Source organism: Pithys albifrons, chromosome 32, assembly GCF_047495875.1.
Source record: "Pithys albifrons albifrons isolate INPA30051 chromosome 32, PitAlb_v1, whole genome shotgun sequence".
NCBI classification, from domain to species: domain Eukaryota; kingdom Metazoa; phylum Chordata; class Aves; order Passeriformes; family Thamnophilidae; genus Pithys; species Pithys albifrons.
This window is the reverse complement of record NC_092489.1, coordinates 693,072-713,512: the sequence shown is the minus strand read 5'-3', so window position 1 is coordinate 713,512 and position 20,441 is coordinate 693,072. Positions and strand designations below refer to the sequence as shown.

Here is a 20,441-nt window from a genome sequence, read left to right as displayed (position 1 = left end):
ATGGCCTGGAAAAGGACTGCAGGGGAGTGTTGGTGTAGGATAAGTGGGGCAGGGACATCCCAGTGCCTTGGAATGGATGATCAGGATGGGCCCAAGGTAAGGAAGGGTAGGACTAGGAGTGGGGAGAGGTGGTTGGGGGGTGGAGGTGGTCCCTGTGGCCAGAATAAGGGGAGTTGAGGAGATGGCAGAGGAAAGGCAAAGGGATTGTGAAGTCTGGGAAAGGCAGGATGAGAGGGAAAAGGAGGGCAGGGTGGTCCTGGAGTCAAAGAAAGGGGGGTGTGAGGGCTGGTAAGCCAGGAATGGCCGGGCAGGGGGTTGTGGGGGTCTGGTAGCCTGGAGAGGGCAGGGACCCTGGAGAGGGAGGACCCCCAATACACAGGAGACCCCCAGGAGCCCAGACAGGGGGGACACACAGAATGCCAAAAGGGAGAGGTGAGAGACAAGAAGGTCCTGGGAGGGTTTTCTTGAGCTAAATCTTGGTGTTTTGGAGGTTTTTATGGACACAAGATGCCCAGTGACTTTTAGAGAGGGGCTTGGGCAACCAAACCCAAGGCACTCACAGCTTGTTTTCCCCAAAAACCAGGATTTATCCTTCTGAAGGTGTGTTGGAATGGCAGAGGAGGCGGCGAGGAAGGGGAAGATGCCCCGGGGCCCCCAGGCAGGTGAGGAGGAAGTCAGTGCCCCTTTGCCCCTCTCTTGTGCTGCATCTTCCAGCCCAGCATGGCCCCGGCTGCAGGACAACCCCGCTGCCGACGCCGTCCTGCCGGGGTCGGGTTTGGGGGGATGTCCTTGGCCTTCCCTGTGGGCCAGAGGCAAATGCCTTGAGTGTCCTTGTTCCTTCCTGCCCCAGGCCCTGAGCTGAGCACGGGGAGCACGGAGGACAAATCCCCCCAGCAGAACCTGGTGGCAGAGGCCACTTTGAACAGCTCCACAGAGCACGAAGACACCAAGGACAAAAGGCCATGGACATCCCACAGGAGGAGAAGCTCTCAACAGAGTTTTGGGTCCTCCAATCAGGATAGAGCCACCCAGTGTGGTAAAGATGGCCAGAGCTTCAACCAGAGCTCTGAGCTGGGGATGAAGCAGGAGCTTCAGAGCAGGGAGAAGTGCTACAAGTGCTTGGAATGTGGGAAGGGATTCAGCAAGAGCTCCCACGTGATTCGCCACCAGCACATCCACACTGGGGAATGGCCCTACACATGTAGGGAATGTGGAAAGGGCTTCAGTCAGAGCTCCCACCTGATCCGCCACCAGATGATCCACACTGGGGAATGTCCCTATGAGTGTTCCCAGTGTGGGAAAAGGTGTCGGACCAGCTCAGAACTCCTCGTACATCAGCGCACACACACCGGGGAGAGACCCTTCTGTTGCAGCGACTGCGGGAAGAAATTCAAACATAACTCCACCTTCATGTACCACCGGCGAACCCACACCGGGGAGAGGCGTCACAAATGTGCAAACTGTGAGAAGAGCTTCATCCGTAACTCTGAGCTCATCCTCCACCAGATGACCCACACTGGGGAGAGGCCGTTTGAGTGTTCTGAGTGTGGGAAGAGGTTTATAACCAACTCACATCTCCTTGAGCATCAGCGCACACACACGGACGAGAGGCCCTTCTGCTGCGCCAACTGCGGGAAGAGATTCAAAAATAACTCCCACCTCATCACACACCGGCGTATCCACACCGGAAAGAGGCCTTAGGAATATGACGGGTATGGGAAGAGCGTCACCCGGAGCTCCCTGACCCAACACCAACGGACCCACCAGTGAGGGAAGCCCCACGAGTGCCCCGACTGTGGGAAAAACTTCATCTGCTGCTCCATCTCTATCACCCACATTCCTTGTGACCCACATTAGGAAGACCCCTGGCTGGTGGTCTCCACATCCTCCTGGTTCTCCGTGGGCACTTGAATTAACACAGGGGGAGGAACATCCATGGTGTCATGGGTTTAGTTAGGCCCAGATTTAGGCTTTAGTTTTTACAGCAAGGCCCTGGAAAATCAGCTGACTGGAGCTGGGTCAGCCCAACTGACTCCTACTGGCCAACTCTATTGCATCCCATATTCTGACATCATCTCAGATAGAAGAAGAGAGGGAGGAGGGATTTTCCTTCTTCTTCTTGCTGAATGAGCAAGGAGTTTGTTGGCATTCCAGAGCTCCTGGGGGGAGACCAAGATACTGGGGAAGTTGAAATTTACTTCCAGTTTGTTCTTGCTACCTTTTATTCTTAGTCTGTAGTTTGTATTTGATTTGGTTTCTATTTTATTTTCTGTTTAATATACCTTGTTCTGCTGAACTATGTCCTGTGTTTTGGTTTTTGGGGGACAGAAGAGGAGACTTTGCCTCTGAAATGATTACTTGGCATTTTGCCACGTCAAAGCCATCACATATGGGGACACAGACTGAAGTGGGAAATTCATTGGGAAGGGAGAATTGGCTGACTTTTGACCCTAAAAATCTCCCCTGCTCCACACCCTTAGTTTATCTTGTGGCCTGAAGGAATCCTGAATGGTGTTTCAGAACTTTTCTAAACTCAATAATTCCATAATTCCAATTCTCTGTGGTTCTCCCTTTCTGTGGGCCACCCAACCCAACCCCATGCACATTCACAGGATTCATTTTTTTGTTTTTTTTTAATTATGTTTTATCTATCTTTATCCCTTAAAATCACCTGATATAAGGATTAAAATAAAGAATTTGAACAGAGACATCTAAATTTCCATCATTCTTCTGGGAATCGGGGAAGAAATTTATGGTTTAAAGGGATATTCAGGACGATTTAACGGTTCTGTGGGGATTTGGGAGAGTTTTACCCAAAATTGGAGGTGTCCAGACCGACTGTCATTTCTCCATCATTTTGCAGTCCAATATCTGAGAGGGATTGATCTGTCAGCTCATAACCTCAATCCCACCCCAAAATGGCTCCATGCCAACTTGAAATGACTCAATCCCATCCCAAAATGGTTTAATGCAACTTGAACCCACTTAGGGGGAGTCAGAAGCAGGAGAAGGGGTGCTACAAACCCAGGGAGGATGGGATAAAATTGGGAGGGCTTGGATGCAAATTGGGAGGGTTGGGATGGGACTTGGAGGGGGATGGGTTGGGGATTGGGAGACAAGAGATGGGGTGTGTAGGAAAACTGAGGGAGCTTTTGGGGTGCCCTCCTATCCTGAGGGGGGTACTGTGAGGGAGTGTAGGGGACATGTGACATCAGGCCTTGGAATTGGGCCCCACAGGGAGGGACACAGGGATCTCTTTTTGAGGGGATCCTGCTGCTTTGCATGAATTTTGGAGGCTATAACCATCTTTTGTGGGTCCCTCTCCTAATTTTCAGTGGCTGAAGTGAACCCCTCACATTCTGGTGGATGCTGAGATAGCCCCATTTGGGAGTTCTTTCTGGTGTTTTAAACCATTTTTAGGGGCTCTTGGGAGTGCCCCCCCCCCCCTTATTCTGGGGGTTGCAGTTACCCCTCTGGCACCACTGGTGGCTGAGGGGGATTATAATCCCCAATTCTGAAGTGTTACAAGTTACTTGTGGGGAATCCAGTTTTGGTGGACATCCCACCTGCAGGAGGGTGTCCCCCCTTCCTGGAAGGCTGGTGGGGTGGGGCTGGGACCCCTCCCCACACAACTCACACCATGGCCACCCAGAGTATTTCTGGGGTGACAGGGCTTCTTCATGCACTGGGACCAGCCCAGCTGATGTCACAGAACCCCAGAATGTGCTGAGTGGGAAGGGACCCCCAAGGATCATGGAGTCCAACCCTCAGCCCTGCACAGGCCCATCCCCAAGAGTCACACCCTGTGCCCCAGAGCATCATCCAAACACTTCTGGAGGTCTGTCAGTCTTGGGGCTGTGCCCACTGCCCTGGGGAGTCTGGTCAGTGCCTACCACCCTCTAGGGAAAGAACCTCTTTGTAAGATCCAACCTAACCCTGCCCTGACACAGCTGCAGGCCATTCCAAGAGTTCTATCCCTGGTCCCCACAGAGCAGAGATCAGTGCCTGCCCCTCCTCTGCCCCTGCCCAGGAAGTTGTATCTGCAATGAGGTGTCCCCTCAGTCTCCTCTTGTGCAGCTGAACACACCAAGTGCCCTCAGCTGCTCCTCACACGCTTCCCCTGCAGGCCCTTGCCCATCTTGATGTCCTCCTTTGGACACTCTCCAATGGCTCAATGTCTTCCTTCTGTTGTGGTGTCCCAAAGTGTCCCAATGTTTCAGGTGAGGGAACTGCCAGGGCTGTATGATGTGGGGCCTGAGGGTGCCCAGGGGCCAATGTGACACTGCAGGGCCTGCTGGAACCCAGGGGACATTGTGACACTGCAGGGTCTGCTGGAACCCAGGGGACACTGTGACACTGCAAGGCCTCCTGGAACCCAGGGGACACTGTGACACTGCAGGATCTGCTGGAACCCAGGGGACACTGTGACACTGCAGGGCCTCCTGGAACCCAGGGGACACTGTGACACTGCAGGGCCTCCTGGAACCCAGGGGACACTGTGACACTGCAGGAGCAAGGGGACTTTGTGAGAGGGAGAGAATCACTAGCCCTGCCCAGCACTGGTCAGCAGCACAGAGGGGCAGTGGCCGCCCCTGGTGCCACAAGATGAGCCCAATTGGGCCTCTGTGTGTCCAGCAGCAAAGGCAGACAGACACACACCCTTTAAGAAGAGGCAGCTGTAGCTGCACCTGAGTGTGCCCAACAGGGCAGAGAGACGGAGAGGCTGCACAGGAGGAGGCAGATGCAGCTGCTCCTGGTGACTCCACAAGGGACCGATATTAGGAAAGGGAGTTTTAAGGCTGGCAGATGTGAAGTTAAATTTCCTAAACAGCAACCCTTGGAGGTAAGCAAAGGACAACTGATCTTCTGCCACTGGCAGGCCCAGGCACCAGAACACCACAGACTGGTTGTGTTTGTATATGTGTATTCCTCTGTCTGCTGTCACCCTCCCAAACCCCCCATACCTGCTGGGTCTGTTTTCCATCTGCAAGGAGGTCGAAAGCCCTGAGCCATCCCCCCATGCCTCCCCCATGTCTCAGAGGTCACCAGTTCCCCTGCCCCTGCCTTGAACACCAGTCCCTGAGTCCATATATTGTAACATGAGATTTCAATAAACAGCTTTGCTTTGTTTGAGCTTCTGATTGACCTTGTGGTTCATTCCTGTGGAGACCCAGATCCATCATGACAAATGGAGCCCAAACGTGGAGCCTTGGGAAAGATCCCCCATATTTAGGGACTTGCCTTGGTAACCCCGACAGGGCAGGAGAGACAGGAATGACAAGAAGTCCCTGTCCTGGTGATGGGCAGCAGTTCATCTTGGGAAAAAGGCATGATTGGTGCCTGTCTGCTGGACAGAAGGTGATCAACTCTGGAAATTGGAAGAATCTCAAAGGGGAAATAAACATGACTGAATTATGTCTAAACAGCTCTGAAACAAAAAGATTCAGTAACATGATCAGTGTCTAAGCCAGCTTGTGAAGCCAGAGCCCTGAAATAGCTTGAAGGGACAGAGCTGAGCTAAAAGAAACCAGTACCCCATGAAAATAAAAATTATTTGTTTGTGAAGCCAGTGCCCTGAAACTGTTTGTGGCCAAAACTTTTTGACAGAACAGAGTCAAACTGCTTAAAAAAACTGGAGCCTCCCCCGTTTTCTGCTGGGTTTTTTTGTTGGTTTTTGTTTTGTTTTTTTAAGATAAATCCCTGGAAGTCTTTTAACATTGCACCCTGATGTCTGGGAGAAACATTATGTAGAGGAGATCTAAGCTGTCTGTGGAGCAGAGGAACGTGCTCTGGATGATGAGGTGCTGCTTGAACAGAGTGAGCTCCAACTAAATGAGTCTTCTTTCCAACACTCCCTGCTGTGGGCACAGCTGCCCTCTGAATGTGCTGCTGCCAGTGATTGCAGCTGCCCAGCAAAGGATGCAGCAGGAGAAGCAGCTGCACCCCCCGTGCCGCTGTCACAGGCAGCGTTCCTGCCCGGGGCAGAGAAAGGCCCAAAGAGCAGCAGCCCCTGCCCTGCTCTTGCCGGACCCCCCTGCAGCCCTTCCCGCCTGGGGCACTGATGCCAGTGGGTGGGATTGGGGCGGAGAGAAGCCGAGCCAGGCAGAGGCAGCGCCGAGCCCGGCGCAGAGCAGAGCGGAGGATGATGCGGGCGGGGCCGCCGCCGCCAGCTCTGGGGCCGGTGCCAGAGCCCGTGCCGGTGCCAGAGCCCGTACCGGAGCCAGAGCCTGTGCCGGTGCCGGTGCCAGAGCCCGTGCCGGTTCCAGAGCCCGTGCCGGTGCCGGTACCGGTGCCAGATCCGATACCCGGCTGGAGAACGCCCCGCTGCCCCTGCCCGCTCAGCCCCGGCCCGACCAGGAGAGCTCCGAGCAGCCGCCAGAGCGCAGAGGCGGAGATGGCTCCAACAGCAGCACGGACAGCCCCCCCAGCGCTGCCGCCGCAGCCCCAGCACCCAGCGCAGCACCGCCAGAAGCTGCAGGAACGGCCCGGCCCAGCCCGGCACAGCCGACAGGCACAGAAACTCATTGGCAGGAGCGGCCAGAGATGCCGAACTGGGACAGCCACAGATTCTGATCAATAGCAATGCTGTTGGGTTAACAACTGGTAATACCTTATTATGGATATTGATTTAACTCCTAATTAGTTAACTATGTCTTCACCTTTATCACAATGTAACAAAATGTCATAACCCTTTCTAGTAAAAAGAATAATGGAAGCTGTTTCATGCCAAACAAAACTTCTGTGCCTTTTCCAAATAGTATTAAAACTGAATATAAGGCTTATTCCTCTTAAGAGAAGGCAAACAATAATGCCTTTAAGATAAAAGCTTTCAACAAGCTGCAAACATGTCACCTTTCTGTATCTCAGTTTCTAACGTATTTTGTAGCAGTCACGCTCTAAGACAGTGTCGTGCTGTAGGTTTATTATTCCAGTTATTAATCAAATATATTCATTATTTAATTTTATTCTTTTAAGTTATGGCACAGAAACACACAAGTCTGTACTTTTGTAAAGTATCATTATTGTTATTAAGATCAATGTTTTTATATCTGTAAAAGAGGAAGAAACAAAACTAAACCTAAATAAATGAAACAGACAAATGCAATTAAGGGAGAACAAGCATGAAATGATCTCACCCACGTCCCAGGCCAGGAACACCACAAGAACAGAACCGACCATCCAGGCTTCTCCCACACCGAGCTCCCCGGAACAAGGAAAAAAAAAACCTCCTCCTCTGTTAGGTGGAAAACACGTGTGGAATACTTGTGATGTCTGCTTCCTTAGTTACACCTAGTTACTGAGGAAGCCATGGGTCAAAAGCATTACATTCTCCACCCCTTATTCCACACTGGTCTTTCTACGCAGTTTTTGTATTCCTGCATTCGCTTATATTTCGCGCATATCTACATATATGTATAGTCCATATGCGGTCTTTTAAGGCAGATGTCTTGTCATCAGGGATCAACACCAGCATCAATTCAGCTTGGGTCCTCCGACTTTTGGTTAAAGTCACAGTTCTAAGTTCAGTACTGGTTTACAGATAGGGCTGCCTTATCGTTGGACATCATGGGATACCAGCATCAGCTTTGTCCGAGTCTCTCTCATCTCGTGTCTGGTTTTCTGCAAGGCACAACTCAAAGCACATAATTAGTTTTTCCCCAAGGCTAAATTGCCTTGGGGCACACACTGGATTTCGCCATTTTTGTCATTACCTACCAGGTGTTTCTGAACCCTTGGGCAAAACAATCCCACGAATGGGTTTGTCTTGGCCCGAGGGAGGAGTAATCCAAACAGATTTCCTTAGCATGTCTCTTAGGTGAACTGCTGGAACTTTGTCTCCATCTACCGTGTGGAGGGATTCTGCTTGGGCAGGACCAGCTCGATTGATGGAGCCTCTGGTGTTAACCAACCAGGTGGCCTTGGCTAAATGCTTATCCCAGTTTTTGAAAGTTCCTCCACCCAGTGCCTTCAGGGTTGTTTTTAATAGTCCATTGCACTTTTCAACTTTTTCAGCAGCAGGTGCATGATATGGAATGTGATATACCCATTCGATGCCATGCTCCTGTGCCCAAGTGGCCACTAGATTGTTCTTGAATATATCTAAGCCAGTATAATTTTTGGTGTGCAAATTAACTGTCAGGTGAAAAGTACTTTCTAAATTTCAAATTGCTTTCCAAATTTCTGATGCTTTAAAAGCTTTTTATAACCATTGGAACACCTACTGCAAATAGTAATAATTGTTAAAAAGTTGAAATTCTGTTTAATACCTTTGTTCCTGAGCTCATTAGTGTTTTCCCTGTTAACAATTCCCTTCATGGTATGAATGAGTGTGTTGTTCGTTGCTTTTACTCCTACCTGCATTAACTATCAGTGTTTCAATGAGTTTCTCTATAATTTACTGCACTCCAATGGCTCAAGGAGAAGCCAACACTGGAGTTGTGGTGTTGGGAAGTGGTGAGACTCCTGCAGGGGCAGCTGAGGTGACTTGGCTGGGAAGGGTCACACAAAGCTCTCTCCTCACTCTCTCCCTTCTCGGCCTGTTTTCCTCAAAGCTGCAGCACTTGCAAGTTACATTGGAGTGAGATGTAAATAATGGATAAAATCAGAATTTTAAAATGATCAACAGTTCTCTTATTGCAGCTCATTAATGGAACCTCCACACAATTGGTAAAACACATATTTAAGTTGTCAAGTACAAAAATGACACTACTTTTATAGAATTTGTTAATCTTTAGCATTCAGTACTAGCAATTGTTTTAAGCTTTTGTTTGACCAAGTGATGATAATCCAACCAAGCAAGCAAATTCAAAGGTAGCCTTACTAACCTTTCTCTAAATTATTGATATCCATGACAGGAACCAACACAATGGAAGTTTTACAGATGTAATAATTTTTGCTGAGTGTTCAAATAATCATGCCCTGTATTTTTATGGATCCACACCCAGCAAATATCCAATGATACCTCTCTTATTTGCCATGCAAGAACAAGAAAAAGGGGCAGTATTTGCTTGTATGTGTATGAAAGAATTTTTGAACATTAAACGGAACATGAAGGAGAGATATGTCCACGTTTTAGAAAATTATATTCTTATCAAAGCAGCAACTCAAGAAACAAGGAAAAGTGTGAGGTGAAGACAAGCACAATTTCTCATTTCATAATTATAAGGCACAGCAAGTAAATTCCTAAGGCTGTTTTGAGTGATTGCATGAATGGGGGCTGGCCTGGATGGATGTGTGTGAGTACAGGAATCATGTATGGATGTGACTCCTGAATGCACTTACCCCACTGACAGAGCCACAACTCCCCCATCTATGCACAGGGACCCACAGACAAGAGCACAAAGTTATTCATTTGCAGAAATACTTAAATTAAAATTAAAGGTGAAAGAAAACAGAAACCATAAAAAATAATTAAATGTATTTGTATGATTAAGGTTATTAATTTTTAAGTCAATTTATTTGAAGATTTTAGGGTTACCTAAAATAAAGATTCATAAGAAATGATTCTGAATGAAACAGTGACCATTCTAAATGAATACATATAGGCTTAAATGACTTCAGAAACCTTTGGATGACTTGTTTATCTTGAAACCCTAGTTGGAAAAGCATTTATTCTGGTATTGATGGGTCTGGTATTAATGGGTCTGTTTGCATTTTCTATTATGCTCTGAATATTTTGTTTATTGTCTTGTATGCAATGTATGATTTATTGTAATTTTAAAAGTTTCAGTTTTTCAGGTATAAAACAAGAAAGGCCGAGATGTAGGAATGGAAGTTTTGGAGATGGCAGATGTGGAGATAAAATTTCCTGAACAGCAACCCTTGGAGATAAGCAAAGGACAGCTGATCTTCTGCCACTGGCAGGCCCAGGCACCAGAACACCACAGGCTGTTTGTGTTTGCATGTGTGTATTCTGTCTGCCCTCACCCTCCAACACCCCCCACCTGCTGGGTCTGTGTTCCATTTGCAAGGAGGTCAAAGCCCTGATTCACCCCCCATGGGGGAGGTTATCAGTAACCCTGCCCCTGCCTCAGTCTCTGCCTCTGAGCTCTGTATATTGTCATGTGACACTCAATAAATTACCTCCCTTGACTTGAACTGCGGATTGTCGTTGTGGTTTCACTCAGGGGGAGCCTTTTTCCTCAGGACAGCAGGGCACTTGCCCAGCCAGTTTACAGGCTTTTGTTAAATGGTTATAGAGTGTTCTTGGCTTTTAATAATTTGGAGAAAAGTTTCTATTTTTGTCTGCACAGGTTGAAGTCAGCGATGGAGAACAACCAGTTTCCTCTGACTGAATCAAGATCAGTTACCAGAACACTTGAGTGACTGATTAAAGCTTTTAATTTGATCCTTCGGATTCAAAATTCATAACACCTGCTAGTAATTGATGTGTTTCCATCTGTTGGTTTTAAGCATTTTCACAAAGCTCTTTTTAACACTACCAAAGTGAATTAAAGCAGATAATGGTTTTAGTTATATGGCATTAGATTGGTTAAGATATGATCTTTTGAATACAGAAATGCATATTTACCACAAGGATTACAAGACCTAGCAGTGTTAAGGTCTGTTTTTATGAATATAAGACTTAATGCAACATAACCCCTTTATAGAAATAATATTGTGTGGTGTTGTTATATTTCTGTTTTCAAGTTTTAAGTTTGTCTTGGTGCACCAATTACAATAGAAAATACTCATGTTAAGCAAATAGGATAATATTTTTAATTGGTAAAGAACTTAAGATGTTACGCCATTGCAGTGGTCTTTTTAATCTCTTAAAAGGTTAAAAAGTTAAGAAGAATAAGTTAAGAGTTAAAGTGTTCATTGAGTTTGCAGTGTAATGTTAAGTTAGTAAAGGTTTAGGTCATTACAATAAGGTTACACTGAGAGCTTTAATTGTATTGTTGATTAGTACTTTCACTAAATATTCTAAAAATAAAAAGGCGGTGAAAACAGTGGAAAAAGAGAAAAGGAAAAATGGTAAAATAAATAAATAAATAAATAAATCTATGATTCTCAAAAATAAAATCGGGGAGAACACCAGTGACATTAACATCAGAAAAAGAATAAAGCAGTAAAAGTGAAAGAACTACAAGTGAAAAAGCATGTGACCAACAAATTATATATTGAGTCAGCTAAACAAATTGCTTTAAAAATGACTTACTGATATTTTTTGGTGAATTTTTTGATGGTGACAGTTGTGCTGCAGTTACCATGAGGTACAGCAGCTTTCAGCCATGGCCCCAAGCTGAAGTGCTGCTGTTATCAGATGCAGTAGCCTTCTCCTAAAGGCCCATGCTGAAGTGCTATTGCTATTTTTGTGGCACAATTACTAAGAAAGAGAATTGTCAAGATGACAGTGTGTGTGTGTCTATTCTCTGATGTCTGAAATGACTGATGAATGCATCTTTAAAGGCCAAAGAACTACCTGAAGAATTTAGATGCCTTCTCTTACCACTGATGTAGAGAGCATTAGGCATGTATTGTTGCAAATTAAAGTTGCTTTTGATTTTCTTTGCTTTCAGCACAGCTTTTAGCTCAAGGCCTTAGTTTGGAGGAATTTGTTGGATGTGCTCCATGAATTGTCAGATCATTCAGTGTCTTTTCATGCAGATTTAAGATAGCTAAAAGACTATATGAAAAAGCTAATGGTAACATCATCTGCTTTTGATATTTGGTTGAAAAGGCTGAGATTTAATGGTTCGTTATTCAATTTTCTGAAAGAAGGCCTAACAATTGTTTTAATCACTGTATTTGTCTTAGTTCTATTGCTTTGCCTATTGTGGTGTCTTGTAGACTCACTTCACAAGTCAATGCTCTAAATCTGAATTGCTCAAAATAAAGAAAGGGGATTTGTTGGCACAGTAAAATCAAAAGTGAGCAATTCAGATCTATAGAAAAACCCTGTGAGACTGAGCTATCAGCCAGAGGCAGCAAGGAGCTCAGCTGCTGCTGGCTGATAGGGAGGAGGTTACTCCCCAAAAATTCACATATTAGGAATTCACAGGACTCTGCAGGTGCAGGAAAAGAACCAGGAAAAATAATATAAACATGGGACTTGTGAGAGACAGGCTTTAACCAACTGAACTATCTGGCGTGGTGGTCTGTTAACTCTTTTTGGCCAACAAGCTGTAGTCCTAACCCCATATAAACTGTGTGCTGTGGGTAATAAAATGTCTTCACTATGAATCTCATAGATTGGTGTGAAGTCCAGTTCCTCTGCTGTTTATTTTTAGTTCACTTTAGTCTCCCAATCCCCAACCCATCCCCCTCCAAGTCCCATTCCAACCCTCCCAATTTGCATCCAAGCCCTTCCAATTTTATCCCATCCTCCCTGGGTTTGCAGCATCCCCTTCTCCTGCTGCTGACTCCCCCTAAGTGGGTTCAGGTTGGGTTAAACAATTTTGGGATGGGATTGAGTCATTTCAAGTTGGCATGGAGCCATTTTGGGGTGGGATTGAGGTGTTATGAGCTGACAGATCAATCCCTCTCAGATACTGGACTGCAAAATGATGGAGAAATGTCAGTCGGTCTGGACACCTCCAGTTTTGGGGAAAACTCTCCCAAATCCCCACAGAACCCTGAAATCTTCCTGAATATCCCTTTGAACCCCAAATTCCTCCCCCAATTCCCAGGAGAATGGTGGAAATTTAGATGTCTTTGTTCAATTGCTTTATTTTAATCCGACTTTTAGGTGATTTTAAGAGATGAAGATGGATCAAATATAATTAAAAAAAAATGAAAAAAATGAACCATGTGAATGTGCATGGGGTTGGGTTGGGTGGCCCACAGAGAGGCAGAGCCACAGAGAATTGGAATTATGGAATTACTGAGTTTAGAAAAGTTCTGAAACACCATTCAGGATTCCTTGAGGCCACAAGACAAACTAAGGGTATGGAGCAGGGGAAATGTTTAGGGTCAAAAGTCAGCAACCCCCCCCCCCAATGAATTTCCCACTTCAGTCTGTGTCCCCATATGTAATGGTTTTGACGTGGCAAAATGCCAAGTAATCATTTCACAAGCAAAGTCTCCTCTTCTGTCCCCCAAAAACCAAAACACAGGACATAGTTCAGCAGAACAAGGTGTATTAAACAGAAAATAAAATAGAAACCAAATCAAATACAAACTACAGACTAAGAATAAAAGGTAGCAAGAACAAACAGGAAATAAATTTCAACTTCCCCGGTATCTTGATCTCCCCCCAGAAGATCCGCAATGCCAACAAACGCTTTGCTCATCCACCAAGAAGAAGAAGGAAAATCCCTCCTCCCTCTCATCTTCTATCTGAGATGATGTCAGAATATGGGATGCAATAGAGTTGGCCAGTAGGAGTCAGCTGGGCTGACCCAGCTCTAGTTAGCTGATTGTCCAAGGCCTTGCTCTAAAAACTAAAGCCTAAATCAGGGCTTAACTAAACCCATGACACCATGGATGTTTCTCCCCCTGTGTTAATTCAAGTCCCCACGGAGAAGCAGGAGGATGTGGAGACCACCAGCCAGGGGTATTCCAAATGTGGGTCACAAGGAATGTGGGTGATAGAGATGGAGCAGCAGATGAAGCTCCTCCCACAGTCGGGGCACTCGTGGGGCTTCTCTTACTGGTGAGTCCGTTGGTGTTTGGTCAAGGCAGAGCTGCTGGTGAAGCTCTTCCCACACTCGTCACAGTCATAAGGCCTCTCCCCAGTGTGGATCCGCCGGTGGATGATGAGGTCGGATTTATTGTTGAATCTCTTCCCGCAGTCGGTGCAGCAGAAGGGCCTCTCGTCCGTGTGTGTGCGCTGATGTTTGAGGAGAATTGAGCTGGTCTGAAACCTCTTCCCACACTGGGAACACTCAAACGGCCTTTCCCCAGTGTGGGTCATCTGGTGGATGATGAGCTCATAGTTACGGATGAAGGTCTGCCCACAGTCCCCACATTTGTGAGGCCTCTCCCCGGTGTGGGTGCCCCAGTGGTAGGTGAGGGTGGAGTTATGTTTGAATCTTTTCCCACAGTCGGTGCAGCAGAAGGGCCTCTCCCCTGTGTGTGTGCGCTGATGCACGAGGAGATTGGAGATGGTCTGACACCTCTTCCCACACTGGGAACACTCGTAGGGACGTTCCCCAGTGTGGATCATCTGGTGGCTGATCAGGTTGGAGCGCTGACTGAAGCCCTTTCCACATTCCCTACACCTGTAGGGCCATTCCCCAGTGTGGATGTGCTGGTGGTGAATCAGGTGGGAGCTCTGGCTGAATCCCTTCCCACATTCCAAGCACTTGTAGCGCTTCTCCGTGTTCTGAAGCTGCTGCTGCACCCCCAGCTCAGAGCTCTGGTTGAAGCTCTGACCATCTTTCCCACACTGGGTGGCTCTATCCTGCTCAGAGGACCCAAAACTTGGTTGAGAGCTTCTCCTCCTGAGGGATCTCCGTGGCTTTTCCTCCTCGGTGACTTCCTGCTCTGTGGAGCTGTTCAAAGTAGCCTCTGCCACCAGGTTCTGCTGGGGGGATTTGTCCTCCGTGCTCCCCGTGCTCAGCTCGGGGCCTGGGGCAGGAAGGAACAAGGACACTCAGGGCATTTGCCTCCGGCCCACAGGGAAGGCCAAGGACATCCCCTCAAACCCAGCCCCGGCAGGACGGCGTTGGCAGCGGGGTTGTCCTGCAGCCGGGGCCATGCTGGGCTGGAAGATACAGCACAAGAGAGGGGCAAAGGGGCACTGACTTCCTCCTCACCTGCCTGGGGGGCCCGAGGCATCTTCCTCTTCCTCACAGCCTCCTCCGCCATTCCGACACACCTTCAGAAGGATAAATCCTGTTTGTTGTGGAAAACAAGCTGTGAGTGCCTTGGGTTGGATTGCTGAAGTCCCTCTCTAAAATTCACTCGGCATCTTGTGTCCATAAAAACCTTCAAAACACCAAGATTTCGCTCAAGAAAACCCGCCAGGAGCTTCTCCTCTCTGACCTCCTCCTTTTCGCATTCTCAGTGTCCTCCCTGTCTGGGCTGCTGGGGGTCTCCTGTGTATTGGGGGTCCTCCCTCTCCAGGGTCCCCGCCCTCTCCAGGCTACCAGGGCCCCACAACCCCCTGCCCGGTCATTCCCGGCTTACCAGCCCTCACATCCCCCTTTCTTTGACTCCAGGACCACCCTACCCTCCTTTTCCCTCTCATCCTGCCTTTCCCAGACTTCACAATCCCTTTACCTTTCCTTTGCCATCTCCTCAACTCCCCTTATTCTGGGCACAGGGACCACCTCCACCCCCCAACCACCTCTCCCCACTCCTAGTCCTACCCTTCCTTACCTTGGACCCATCCTGATCATCCATTCCAAGGCACTCGGATGTCCCTGCCCCCCTTATCCTACACCAACACACTCCTGCATCCCCTTTCTTGGCCATCCCACCTCTTCCAGTCCCCACACGCCTTTTGCTTGACTCTGGGACCCCCAGTGCCTCCACTCCTCCATTTCCCAGACCGCAGATCCTTTTTGGAACACTGGGAGACACTTTGAACCCCTCTTTTCTGTCCATTCTGGGTTTTCTTACATCATAACCCACCTTTCCTTAACATCCAGGACCCCTGTACCCCCCTTTCCTGGGCACAGGAGATCCCTGGGCTTCCCATCCCACTTCTCTGAGCAATTACACCCCTTTCCTTGGCCATGGGGGATGCCCTGAAAACTCCCTGCTCCAGCTCTGTGTACCCCCTGCACCCCCAACATTCAGCCCTAAACACCAAGATTCAACCCCCAAATAGGGACACCAGAGGGGATTTGGGGCCCCCGCAGTCCCTCCTCTCCTGACTCTCTGCTTGGGGTGGTGGTTCCCAAGGGCCCCACCTCTCCAGAATGCTGGGGGTTCGGAGGGTGCCCCCTCTCTGGCCTGTCCATTTTGGGATCCAGGGGGATCCCTGAGCACCCTGAGCAGAGAGTCAGGGCAGAAAGGACCCCTGGGACCCTCGGCATTCCTTGGAGGGATCATGGAGAGGGGGGAATCAAAGAAACTCAGTGGGTTCAGATCACAGAGTGGGGGACGTCTGAAATTCCCGGGGTCTCAAGCAGCCTGGAAAAGGCAGAAGCCCATAGAGGGGACCCCAAAACACAAGGCACCCCCAACAGCCTGGACAGGGAGGAGCCCCAGAACCCCAAGCACAGAGACTACAGGGAGCAAATTTCTGGGAGGGTTTTTTTGGAAGTGAATCTTGGTGCTTTGAATTTCTTTTTCCTTAATCTGCATATTTTGGGGTTTTTTTTCCCAATTTTGATGGTTTGGGGTTTTAGGGGATCTGTGCCAGGTGCCTCCATTTTGGGGCATGGGAAGATATCAGGATTTTCCAGCATCCAGGGATGCCCCACAAGCAAAGCCGCCTCTGAGGGTGACTCCCTTTATTCCCCACACTGTGGTCGCCCCTCACTCGCTCACACCGTTCCTTTTTCCATGAGCATCATCCCCAATTTCCTCCTTTCAGCTTCTAGGAAAAAAACCCATCAAAATAATCTGATTTTCCTGCTTTTTCAGGCTGTCCACGTGTCTCCCTTAGCTTCAGTTCTCTCTGTTTCAACGGGGTCAGGGACGAGGGTTTATGGGAAGGGTTTGGGAGTATCTGGGCTGGGCTGGAAGCAGTTGGAGGGTTCTGGATTGTCTCGATGGTCTGGAAGGCATTTACGGGGATCCTGGGGTAGTTTTCATCATCTGGAACGGGAATTTAGTGAAGTCCTGGACTGGTTTGATAATAAATCTGGGAGAGGCCTGGGGGGTTCTGGTGTTGTTTGGGGGTCCTGGGGACTTTTGGGGTGGTCTGGGAGGGAGTTTGGCGGGAGGGTGATGGAATTTGGGAAGGTCTGGGGGGGAAATTGGTTGGTCTCGGGGTGGTTTGCAGGGTCTGGATGAAAGTTTGGGGGGGTCTCTGAGAGTTTCTCTTGGGTGTTTGGGGGGTCTCTGAGAGGTTCTGTGCAGTGTTTAGGGGGGTCTGGGGAGCTTTGGGGGCCTCTTGGAGAGTCTTGGGGGGTTGGGGGGGACTCTGGGGCGTTCTGAGGGGCTCTGGCAGGTCCAGGAGGTGATTTGGGGAACCCTGTTGTTTTAAGTGTGGGGTTTCAGGATGTCAAGATGGGTTTGGGGTTTTTTTGGTGAGTGGAGGGGGTGGGGGAGGATGTCGGATGGACCTGACGGACCCGATGGCAGTCCCGGGATGGGGGAGGGGCTTACCCGGCTTCTCCACCTTCACTCTCACGGGCCAACACGGCGCCGGTGGGTCCCAGGGAAGGGTAGGGGGTGGGTGCATAATGTGGGTCCCCAAACCCGCCCTGAGTCCCCCATAACCCCCCAAACTTGCCGCTCTCCCCTCACCTCTCCCCGCAGCCGTCCCGAGTCCTGCCCTCCGTCTCCGCCGCCTCTAATCTTGTGTCCCTAAATACCTCCAAAACACCAAAAGTCAGCCCAAAACAACCCTCTCAGCAGTTCCTCTTCTCTGAATTCTCCACGGTTGGCTTATTGGGGTACTCCTGTCTGCACTGCTGGGGGTCCCACTTGTATTGGGAATCCCGTCCCACCCTCTCCGGGCTGCCGGGGATCCCGGGAATCCCACGGCTCCTTCCTCTCTCGGCTCTCGCCTTCTCCAGGCTCTTGGGGGTCCCACCTCCCCCTTGCATTGCTGCTCCCCCCTCCTCTCCACACTGCCGGGGCTTCTCCCTCTCCGGAACCCCCGTTTAAGGGGCCCGGGACTCCCTCTGTACTCCCGCCCCCGATTCCAGCATTCCGGGGCTTGCCCAGCTCCACTATCGCCCCTCTCCGCTCTCCTCACTCCGCGGGTCCCGGGGTTCCCTCCCGGATCACCCGAGGGGCCCAAAAACCGCTCTCGCCCCCCCGCCCCACACCGACCTTCCGACCGAGCGCCCACCACGTGCTGCTTTGTCCTCTCTGTGTCCCCTGTCCCGGCTCCTCCCCCTGCTCTGTCCCTCCTCTCCTGCTGCTTCTCCGCCCCCTCAGTCCCGCCCACTCCAGCTCTTCTTCTCCTCCCTCCAGGCCCAGCACCACCCCCTCCAGGCCCCCTTTGCCCCCAGCCCCGCCGCCCCCCGCGGGAGGAGCAGGGATGGAGCTGGGGCAGCTCAGGATGGGGCAGGGCTGGGCTCTTGTCCACTCCCGCCCGCACTCGGCCCCCGCCGCAGCCACCACGGCTGGGACAGCGCGGGGGGGGCCGGCCTCGGCGCCCCCACCTCCCCCCGCCAAAAAATTGCCATTCCGGGGGGCGCTGGGGGCGAGGGGGGGGGGGCGCGGGTCTGTTTGGGGTGGGGAGCGGGGGGCGCTGCGGGTCTGCCTGGCAACTGCGCAGTCATCAGCGCCGCGCGCTCTGATTGGCTGGAAAATGATTCGGGGCCTTCTCTGGCTGATCCCCCTAGCCAGCCCCAGTGACCGGGACTGGGGAGAACTGGAATGCTTTACTGGGAACACTGGGAGCAGCAGGCTGGGGGCAGAGGGACAGCAGGGGAGGGGGTGACACGCGACTCCCAGTGACCCCCTGCCTTTGTGGCACAGGGAGAAGCCCCAGCCCAGGAGGACAAACCCCTGACATGGAGCCCCGACCCCTGGCAGCGTCTTGGGGAGCGTCCGGCGGCAGCTCCAGGCAGGGCCAGGGGGGAAGGACCCCCTAAATCCTCCCACAGACCCCCCATGACCTCCACTAAACCTTCTCCCGGTCACACCATCCCACGCAGGGTCATGTGGAACCTCCTTCCAGTCCTTGCCCAGCCCTTCCAGCGCCCCTCAAAGCCCCTCTCAGCCCCACTAGGAACCACCAACCCCCCTCCAACACCCCTCAGATCTCCTGAAGCTTTTTTCCAATTGCCCCCAGCCCTCCCAGGGCCCCTCAAGTCTCCTCAATGTCCTTCCCAACTTTCTCAGACTACCCAGATCTTCTTCCAGTTGGCCATTGGTTCTTTCACATCCCATCTCAGCCCCCACAACCCACTTCCCAGTGACTTGCAGAGCTGCAAATTATACAACTTTCCTAAATATTTAATTAGTGGCAATCGTTGACTGCGTTACTTCTCACAGACTCTCATCAGTCTGGTCTTTAAAGCCCCAAAGCTTTGAGTTTCCCTGGACTGGCTCTGATGGGCTGCAGGAAAGAGAAGCCTGAGGTAGATGAAGATTGGACATCTGGTATCTTAAATTTATGGTCCCTCAAAGCCATGTTGGAGCAACCAGAAGATACAGAGGAGACTATCAAAGACATTTCAGCCTGAGAGTTGGAGACTTTGCCTGAGACAGAATGATAAAAGCACCAAAGAATGTTGACCAAAACAGCCAATAAAGAATAGAATACCAATTAATGAAGAGAATTGTATATCTTAGAAGGAAAAATGCAATTTCTTTGTTTGCCAAAATGTATAAATATGTGAGAACTCTTGGAAGGGCTTGTATGGAGCTGGAGAGATTCTCTCCCTGTCTCTGCCCAGAATAAAGGAGTGTCTGAGTCACAGACACTCCAAAGCGGGGCTTGGAGGGTCTCATTCCTTCCTGATGACTTTTGGTGACAATTATTGATGACCCAGGTGGGACAAAGCTGCAGATCCTCCTTGGGTTCCAGCACCCCGAGGACTCCAGTGACACCCAAAATATTATTTGAGGAGTTCTTCTGAGTCCCAGAACGTGACCAGTTGAAAGCAAGATCCCTGGAATTTTGTTAAGTCATTTCTCAGTGTGTAAATTCTATCCCGAACCATCATAGAAATGGAGCTTGAGAATAGAATGTAATGGGGTGTGGTAGTTTTAGCTTTAGCTTCAGCCAGGCCTCAATTCATCAGACCCAGAGGATGTCACAGAGATTAGAAGGGACAAGCATCACCTGACTTGAGCAACCAAAGAGGTATTTCATATCATCTGACATCATCAGGAATCATCAAGAAGTATAAAAGAAAGGGAGGTGGAGCTTCTGTCTCTTTTGCTCTTCCCCTTGGGCCTGTGCTCTGCCTCTGCCAAGACAGGGCCTTGCAACCATCCCTGCTCTGTTCTCATAGAATCACAGAATCAGTTGGGTTGGAAGAGACCTCCCAGATCATCAAGTCCAACCCTTAATCCAACCCCAATTTGATTACCAGATCATGGCACTCAGTGCCATGTCCAGTCTGACCTTAAATACCTCCAGGGTTGGAGAATCCACCCCTTCCCTGGGCAGGCCATTCCAATGCCTGAGCACTCTCTCTGTGAAGAATTTCTTTCTGATATTCAACCTAAAACTTGCCCTGGCAGAGCTTGAGCCCCTGCCCTCTTGTCCTATTGCTGAGTGTCTTGGAAAAGAGACCAATCCCCACCTGTCTACAATCTCCTTTCAGGTACTTTTAGAGCGTGATGAAAACACCTCTGAGCCTCCTCTTCTCCAGGCTAAACACCTCCAGCTCCCTCAGCCTCTCCCCACAGCACTTGTGCTCCAGTCCCTTCTCCAGCCTCCTTGCTCTTCTCTGGACCTGCTCCAGCCCCTC

At 49.8% G+C, this 20,441-nt stretch overlaps 2 protein-coding genes across 2 annotated transcripts in view; one reads left to right on the top strand and one right to left on the bottom strand.

Annotated features, from left to right (window-relative positions):
• Positions 1-20,441, top strand: part of LOC139684145 (uncharacterized) — a 1,342,464-nt gene that overhangs the window by 988,018 nt on the left and 334,005 nt on the right. Inside the window, 2 exon segments of the mRNA XM_071579746.1 lie at positions 1,098-1,694; positions 5,085-5,094. Coding sequence (XP_071435847.1) covers positions 1,098-1,694; positions 5,085-5,094 — 607 coding nt within the window.
• The window catches only part of LOC139684131 (zinc finger protein 271-like), a 29,070-nt gene continuing 22,079 nt past the window's right edge, over positions 13,451-20,441 (bottom strand). The window contains 1 exon segment of the mRNA XM_071579727.1: positions 13,451-14,265. Coding sequence (XP_071435828.1) covers positions 13,451-14,265 — 815 coding nt within the window.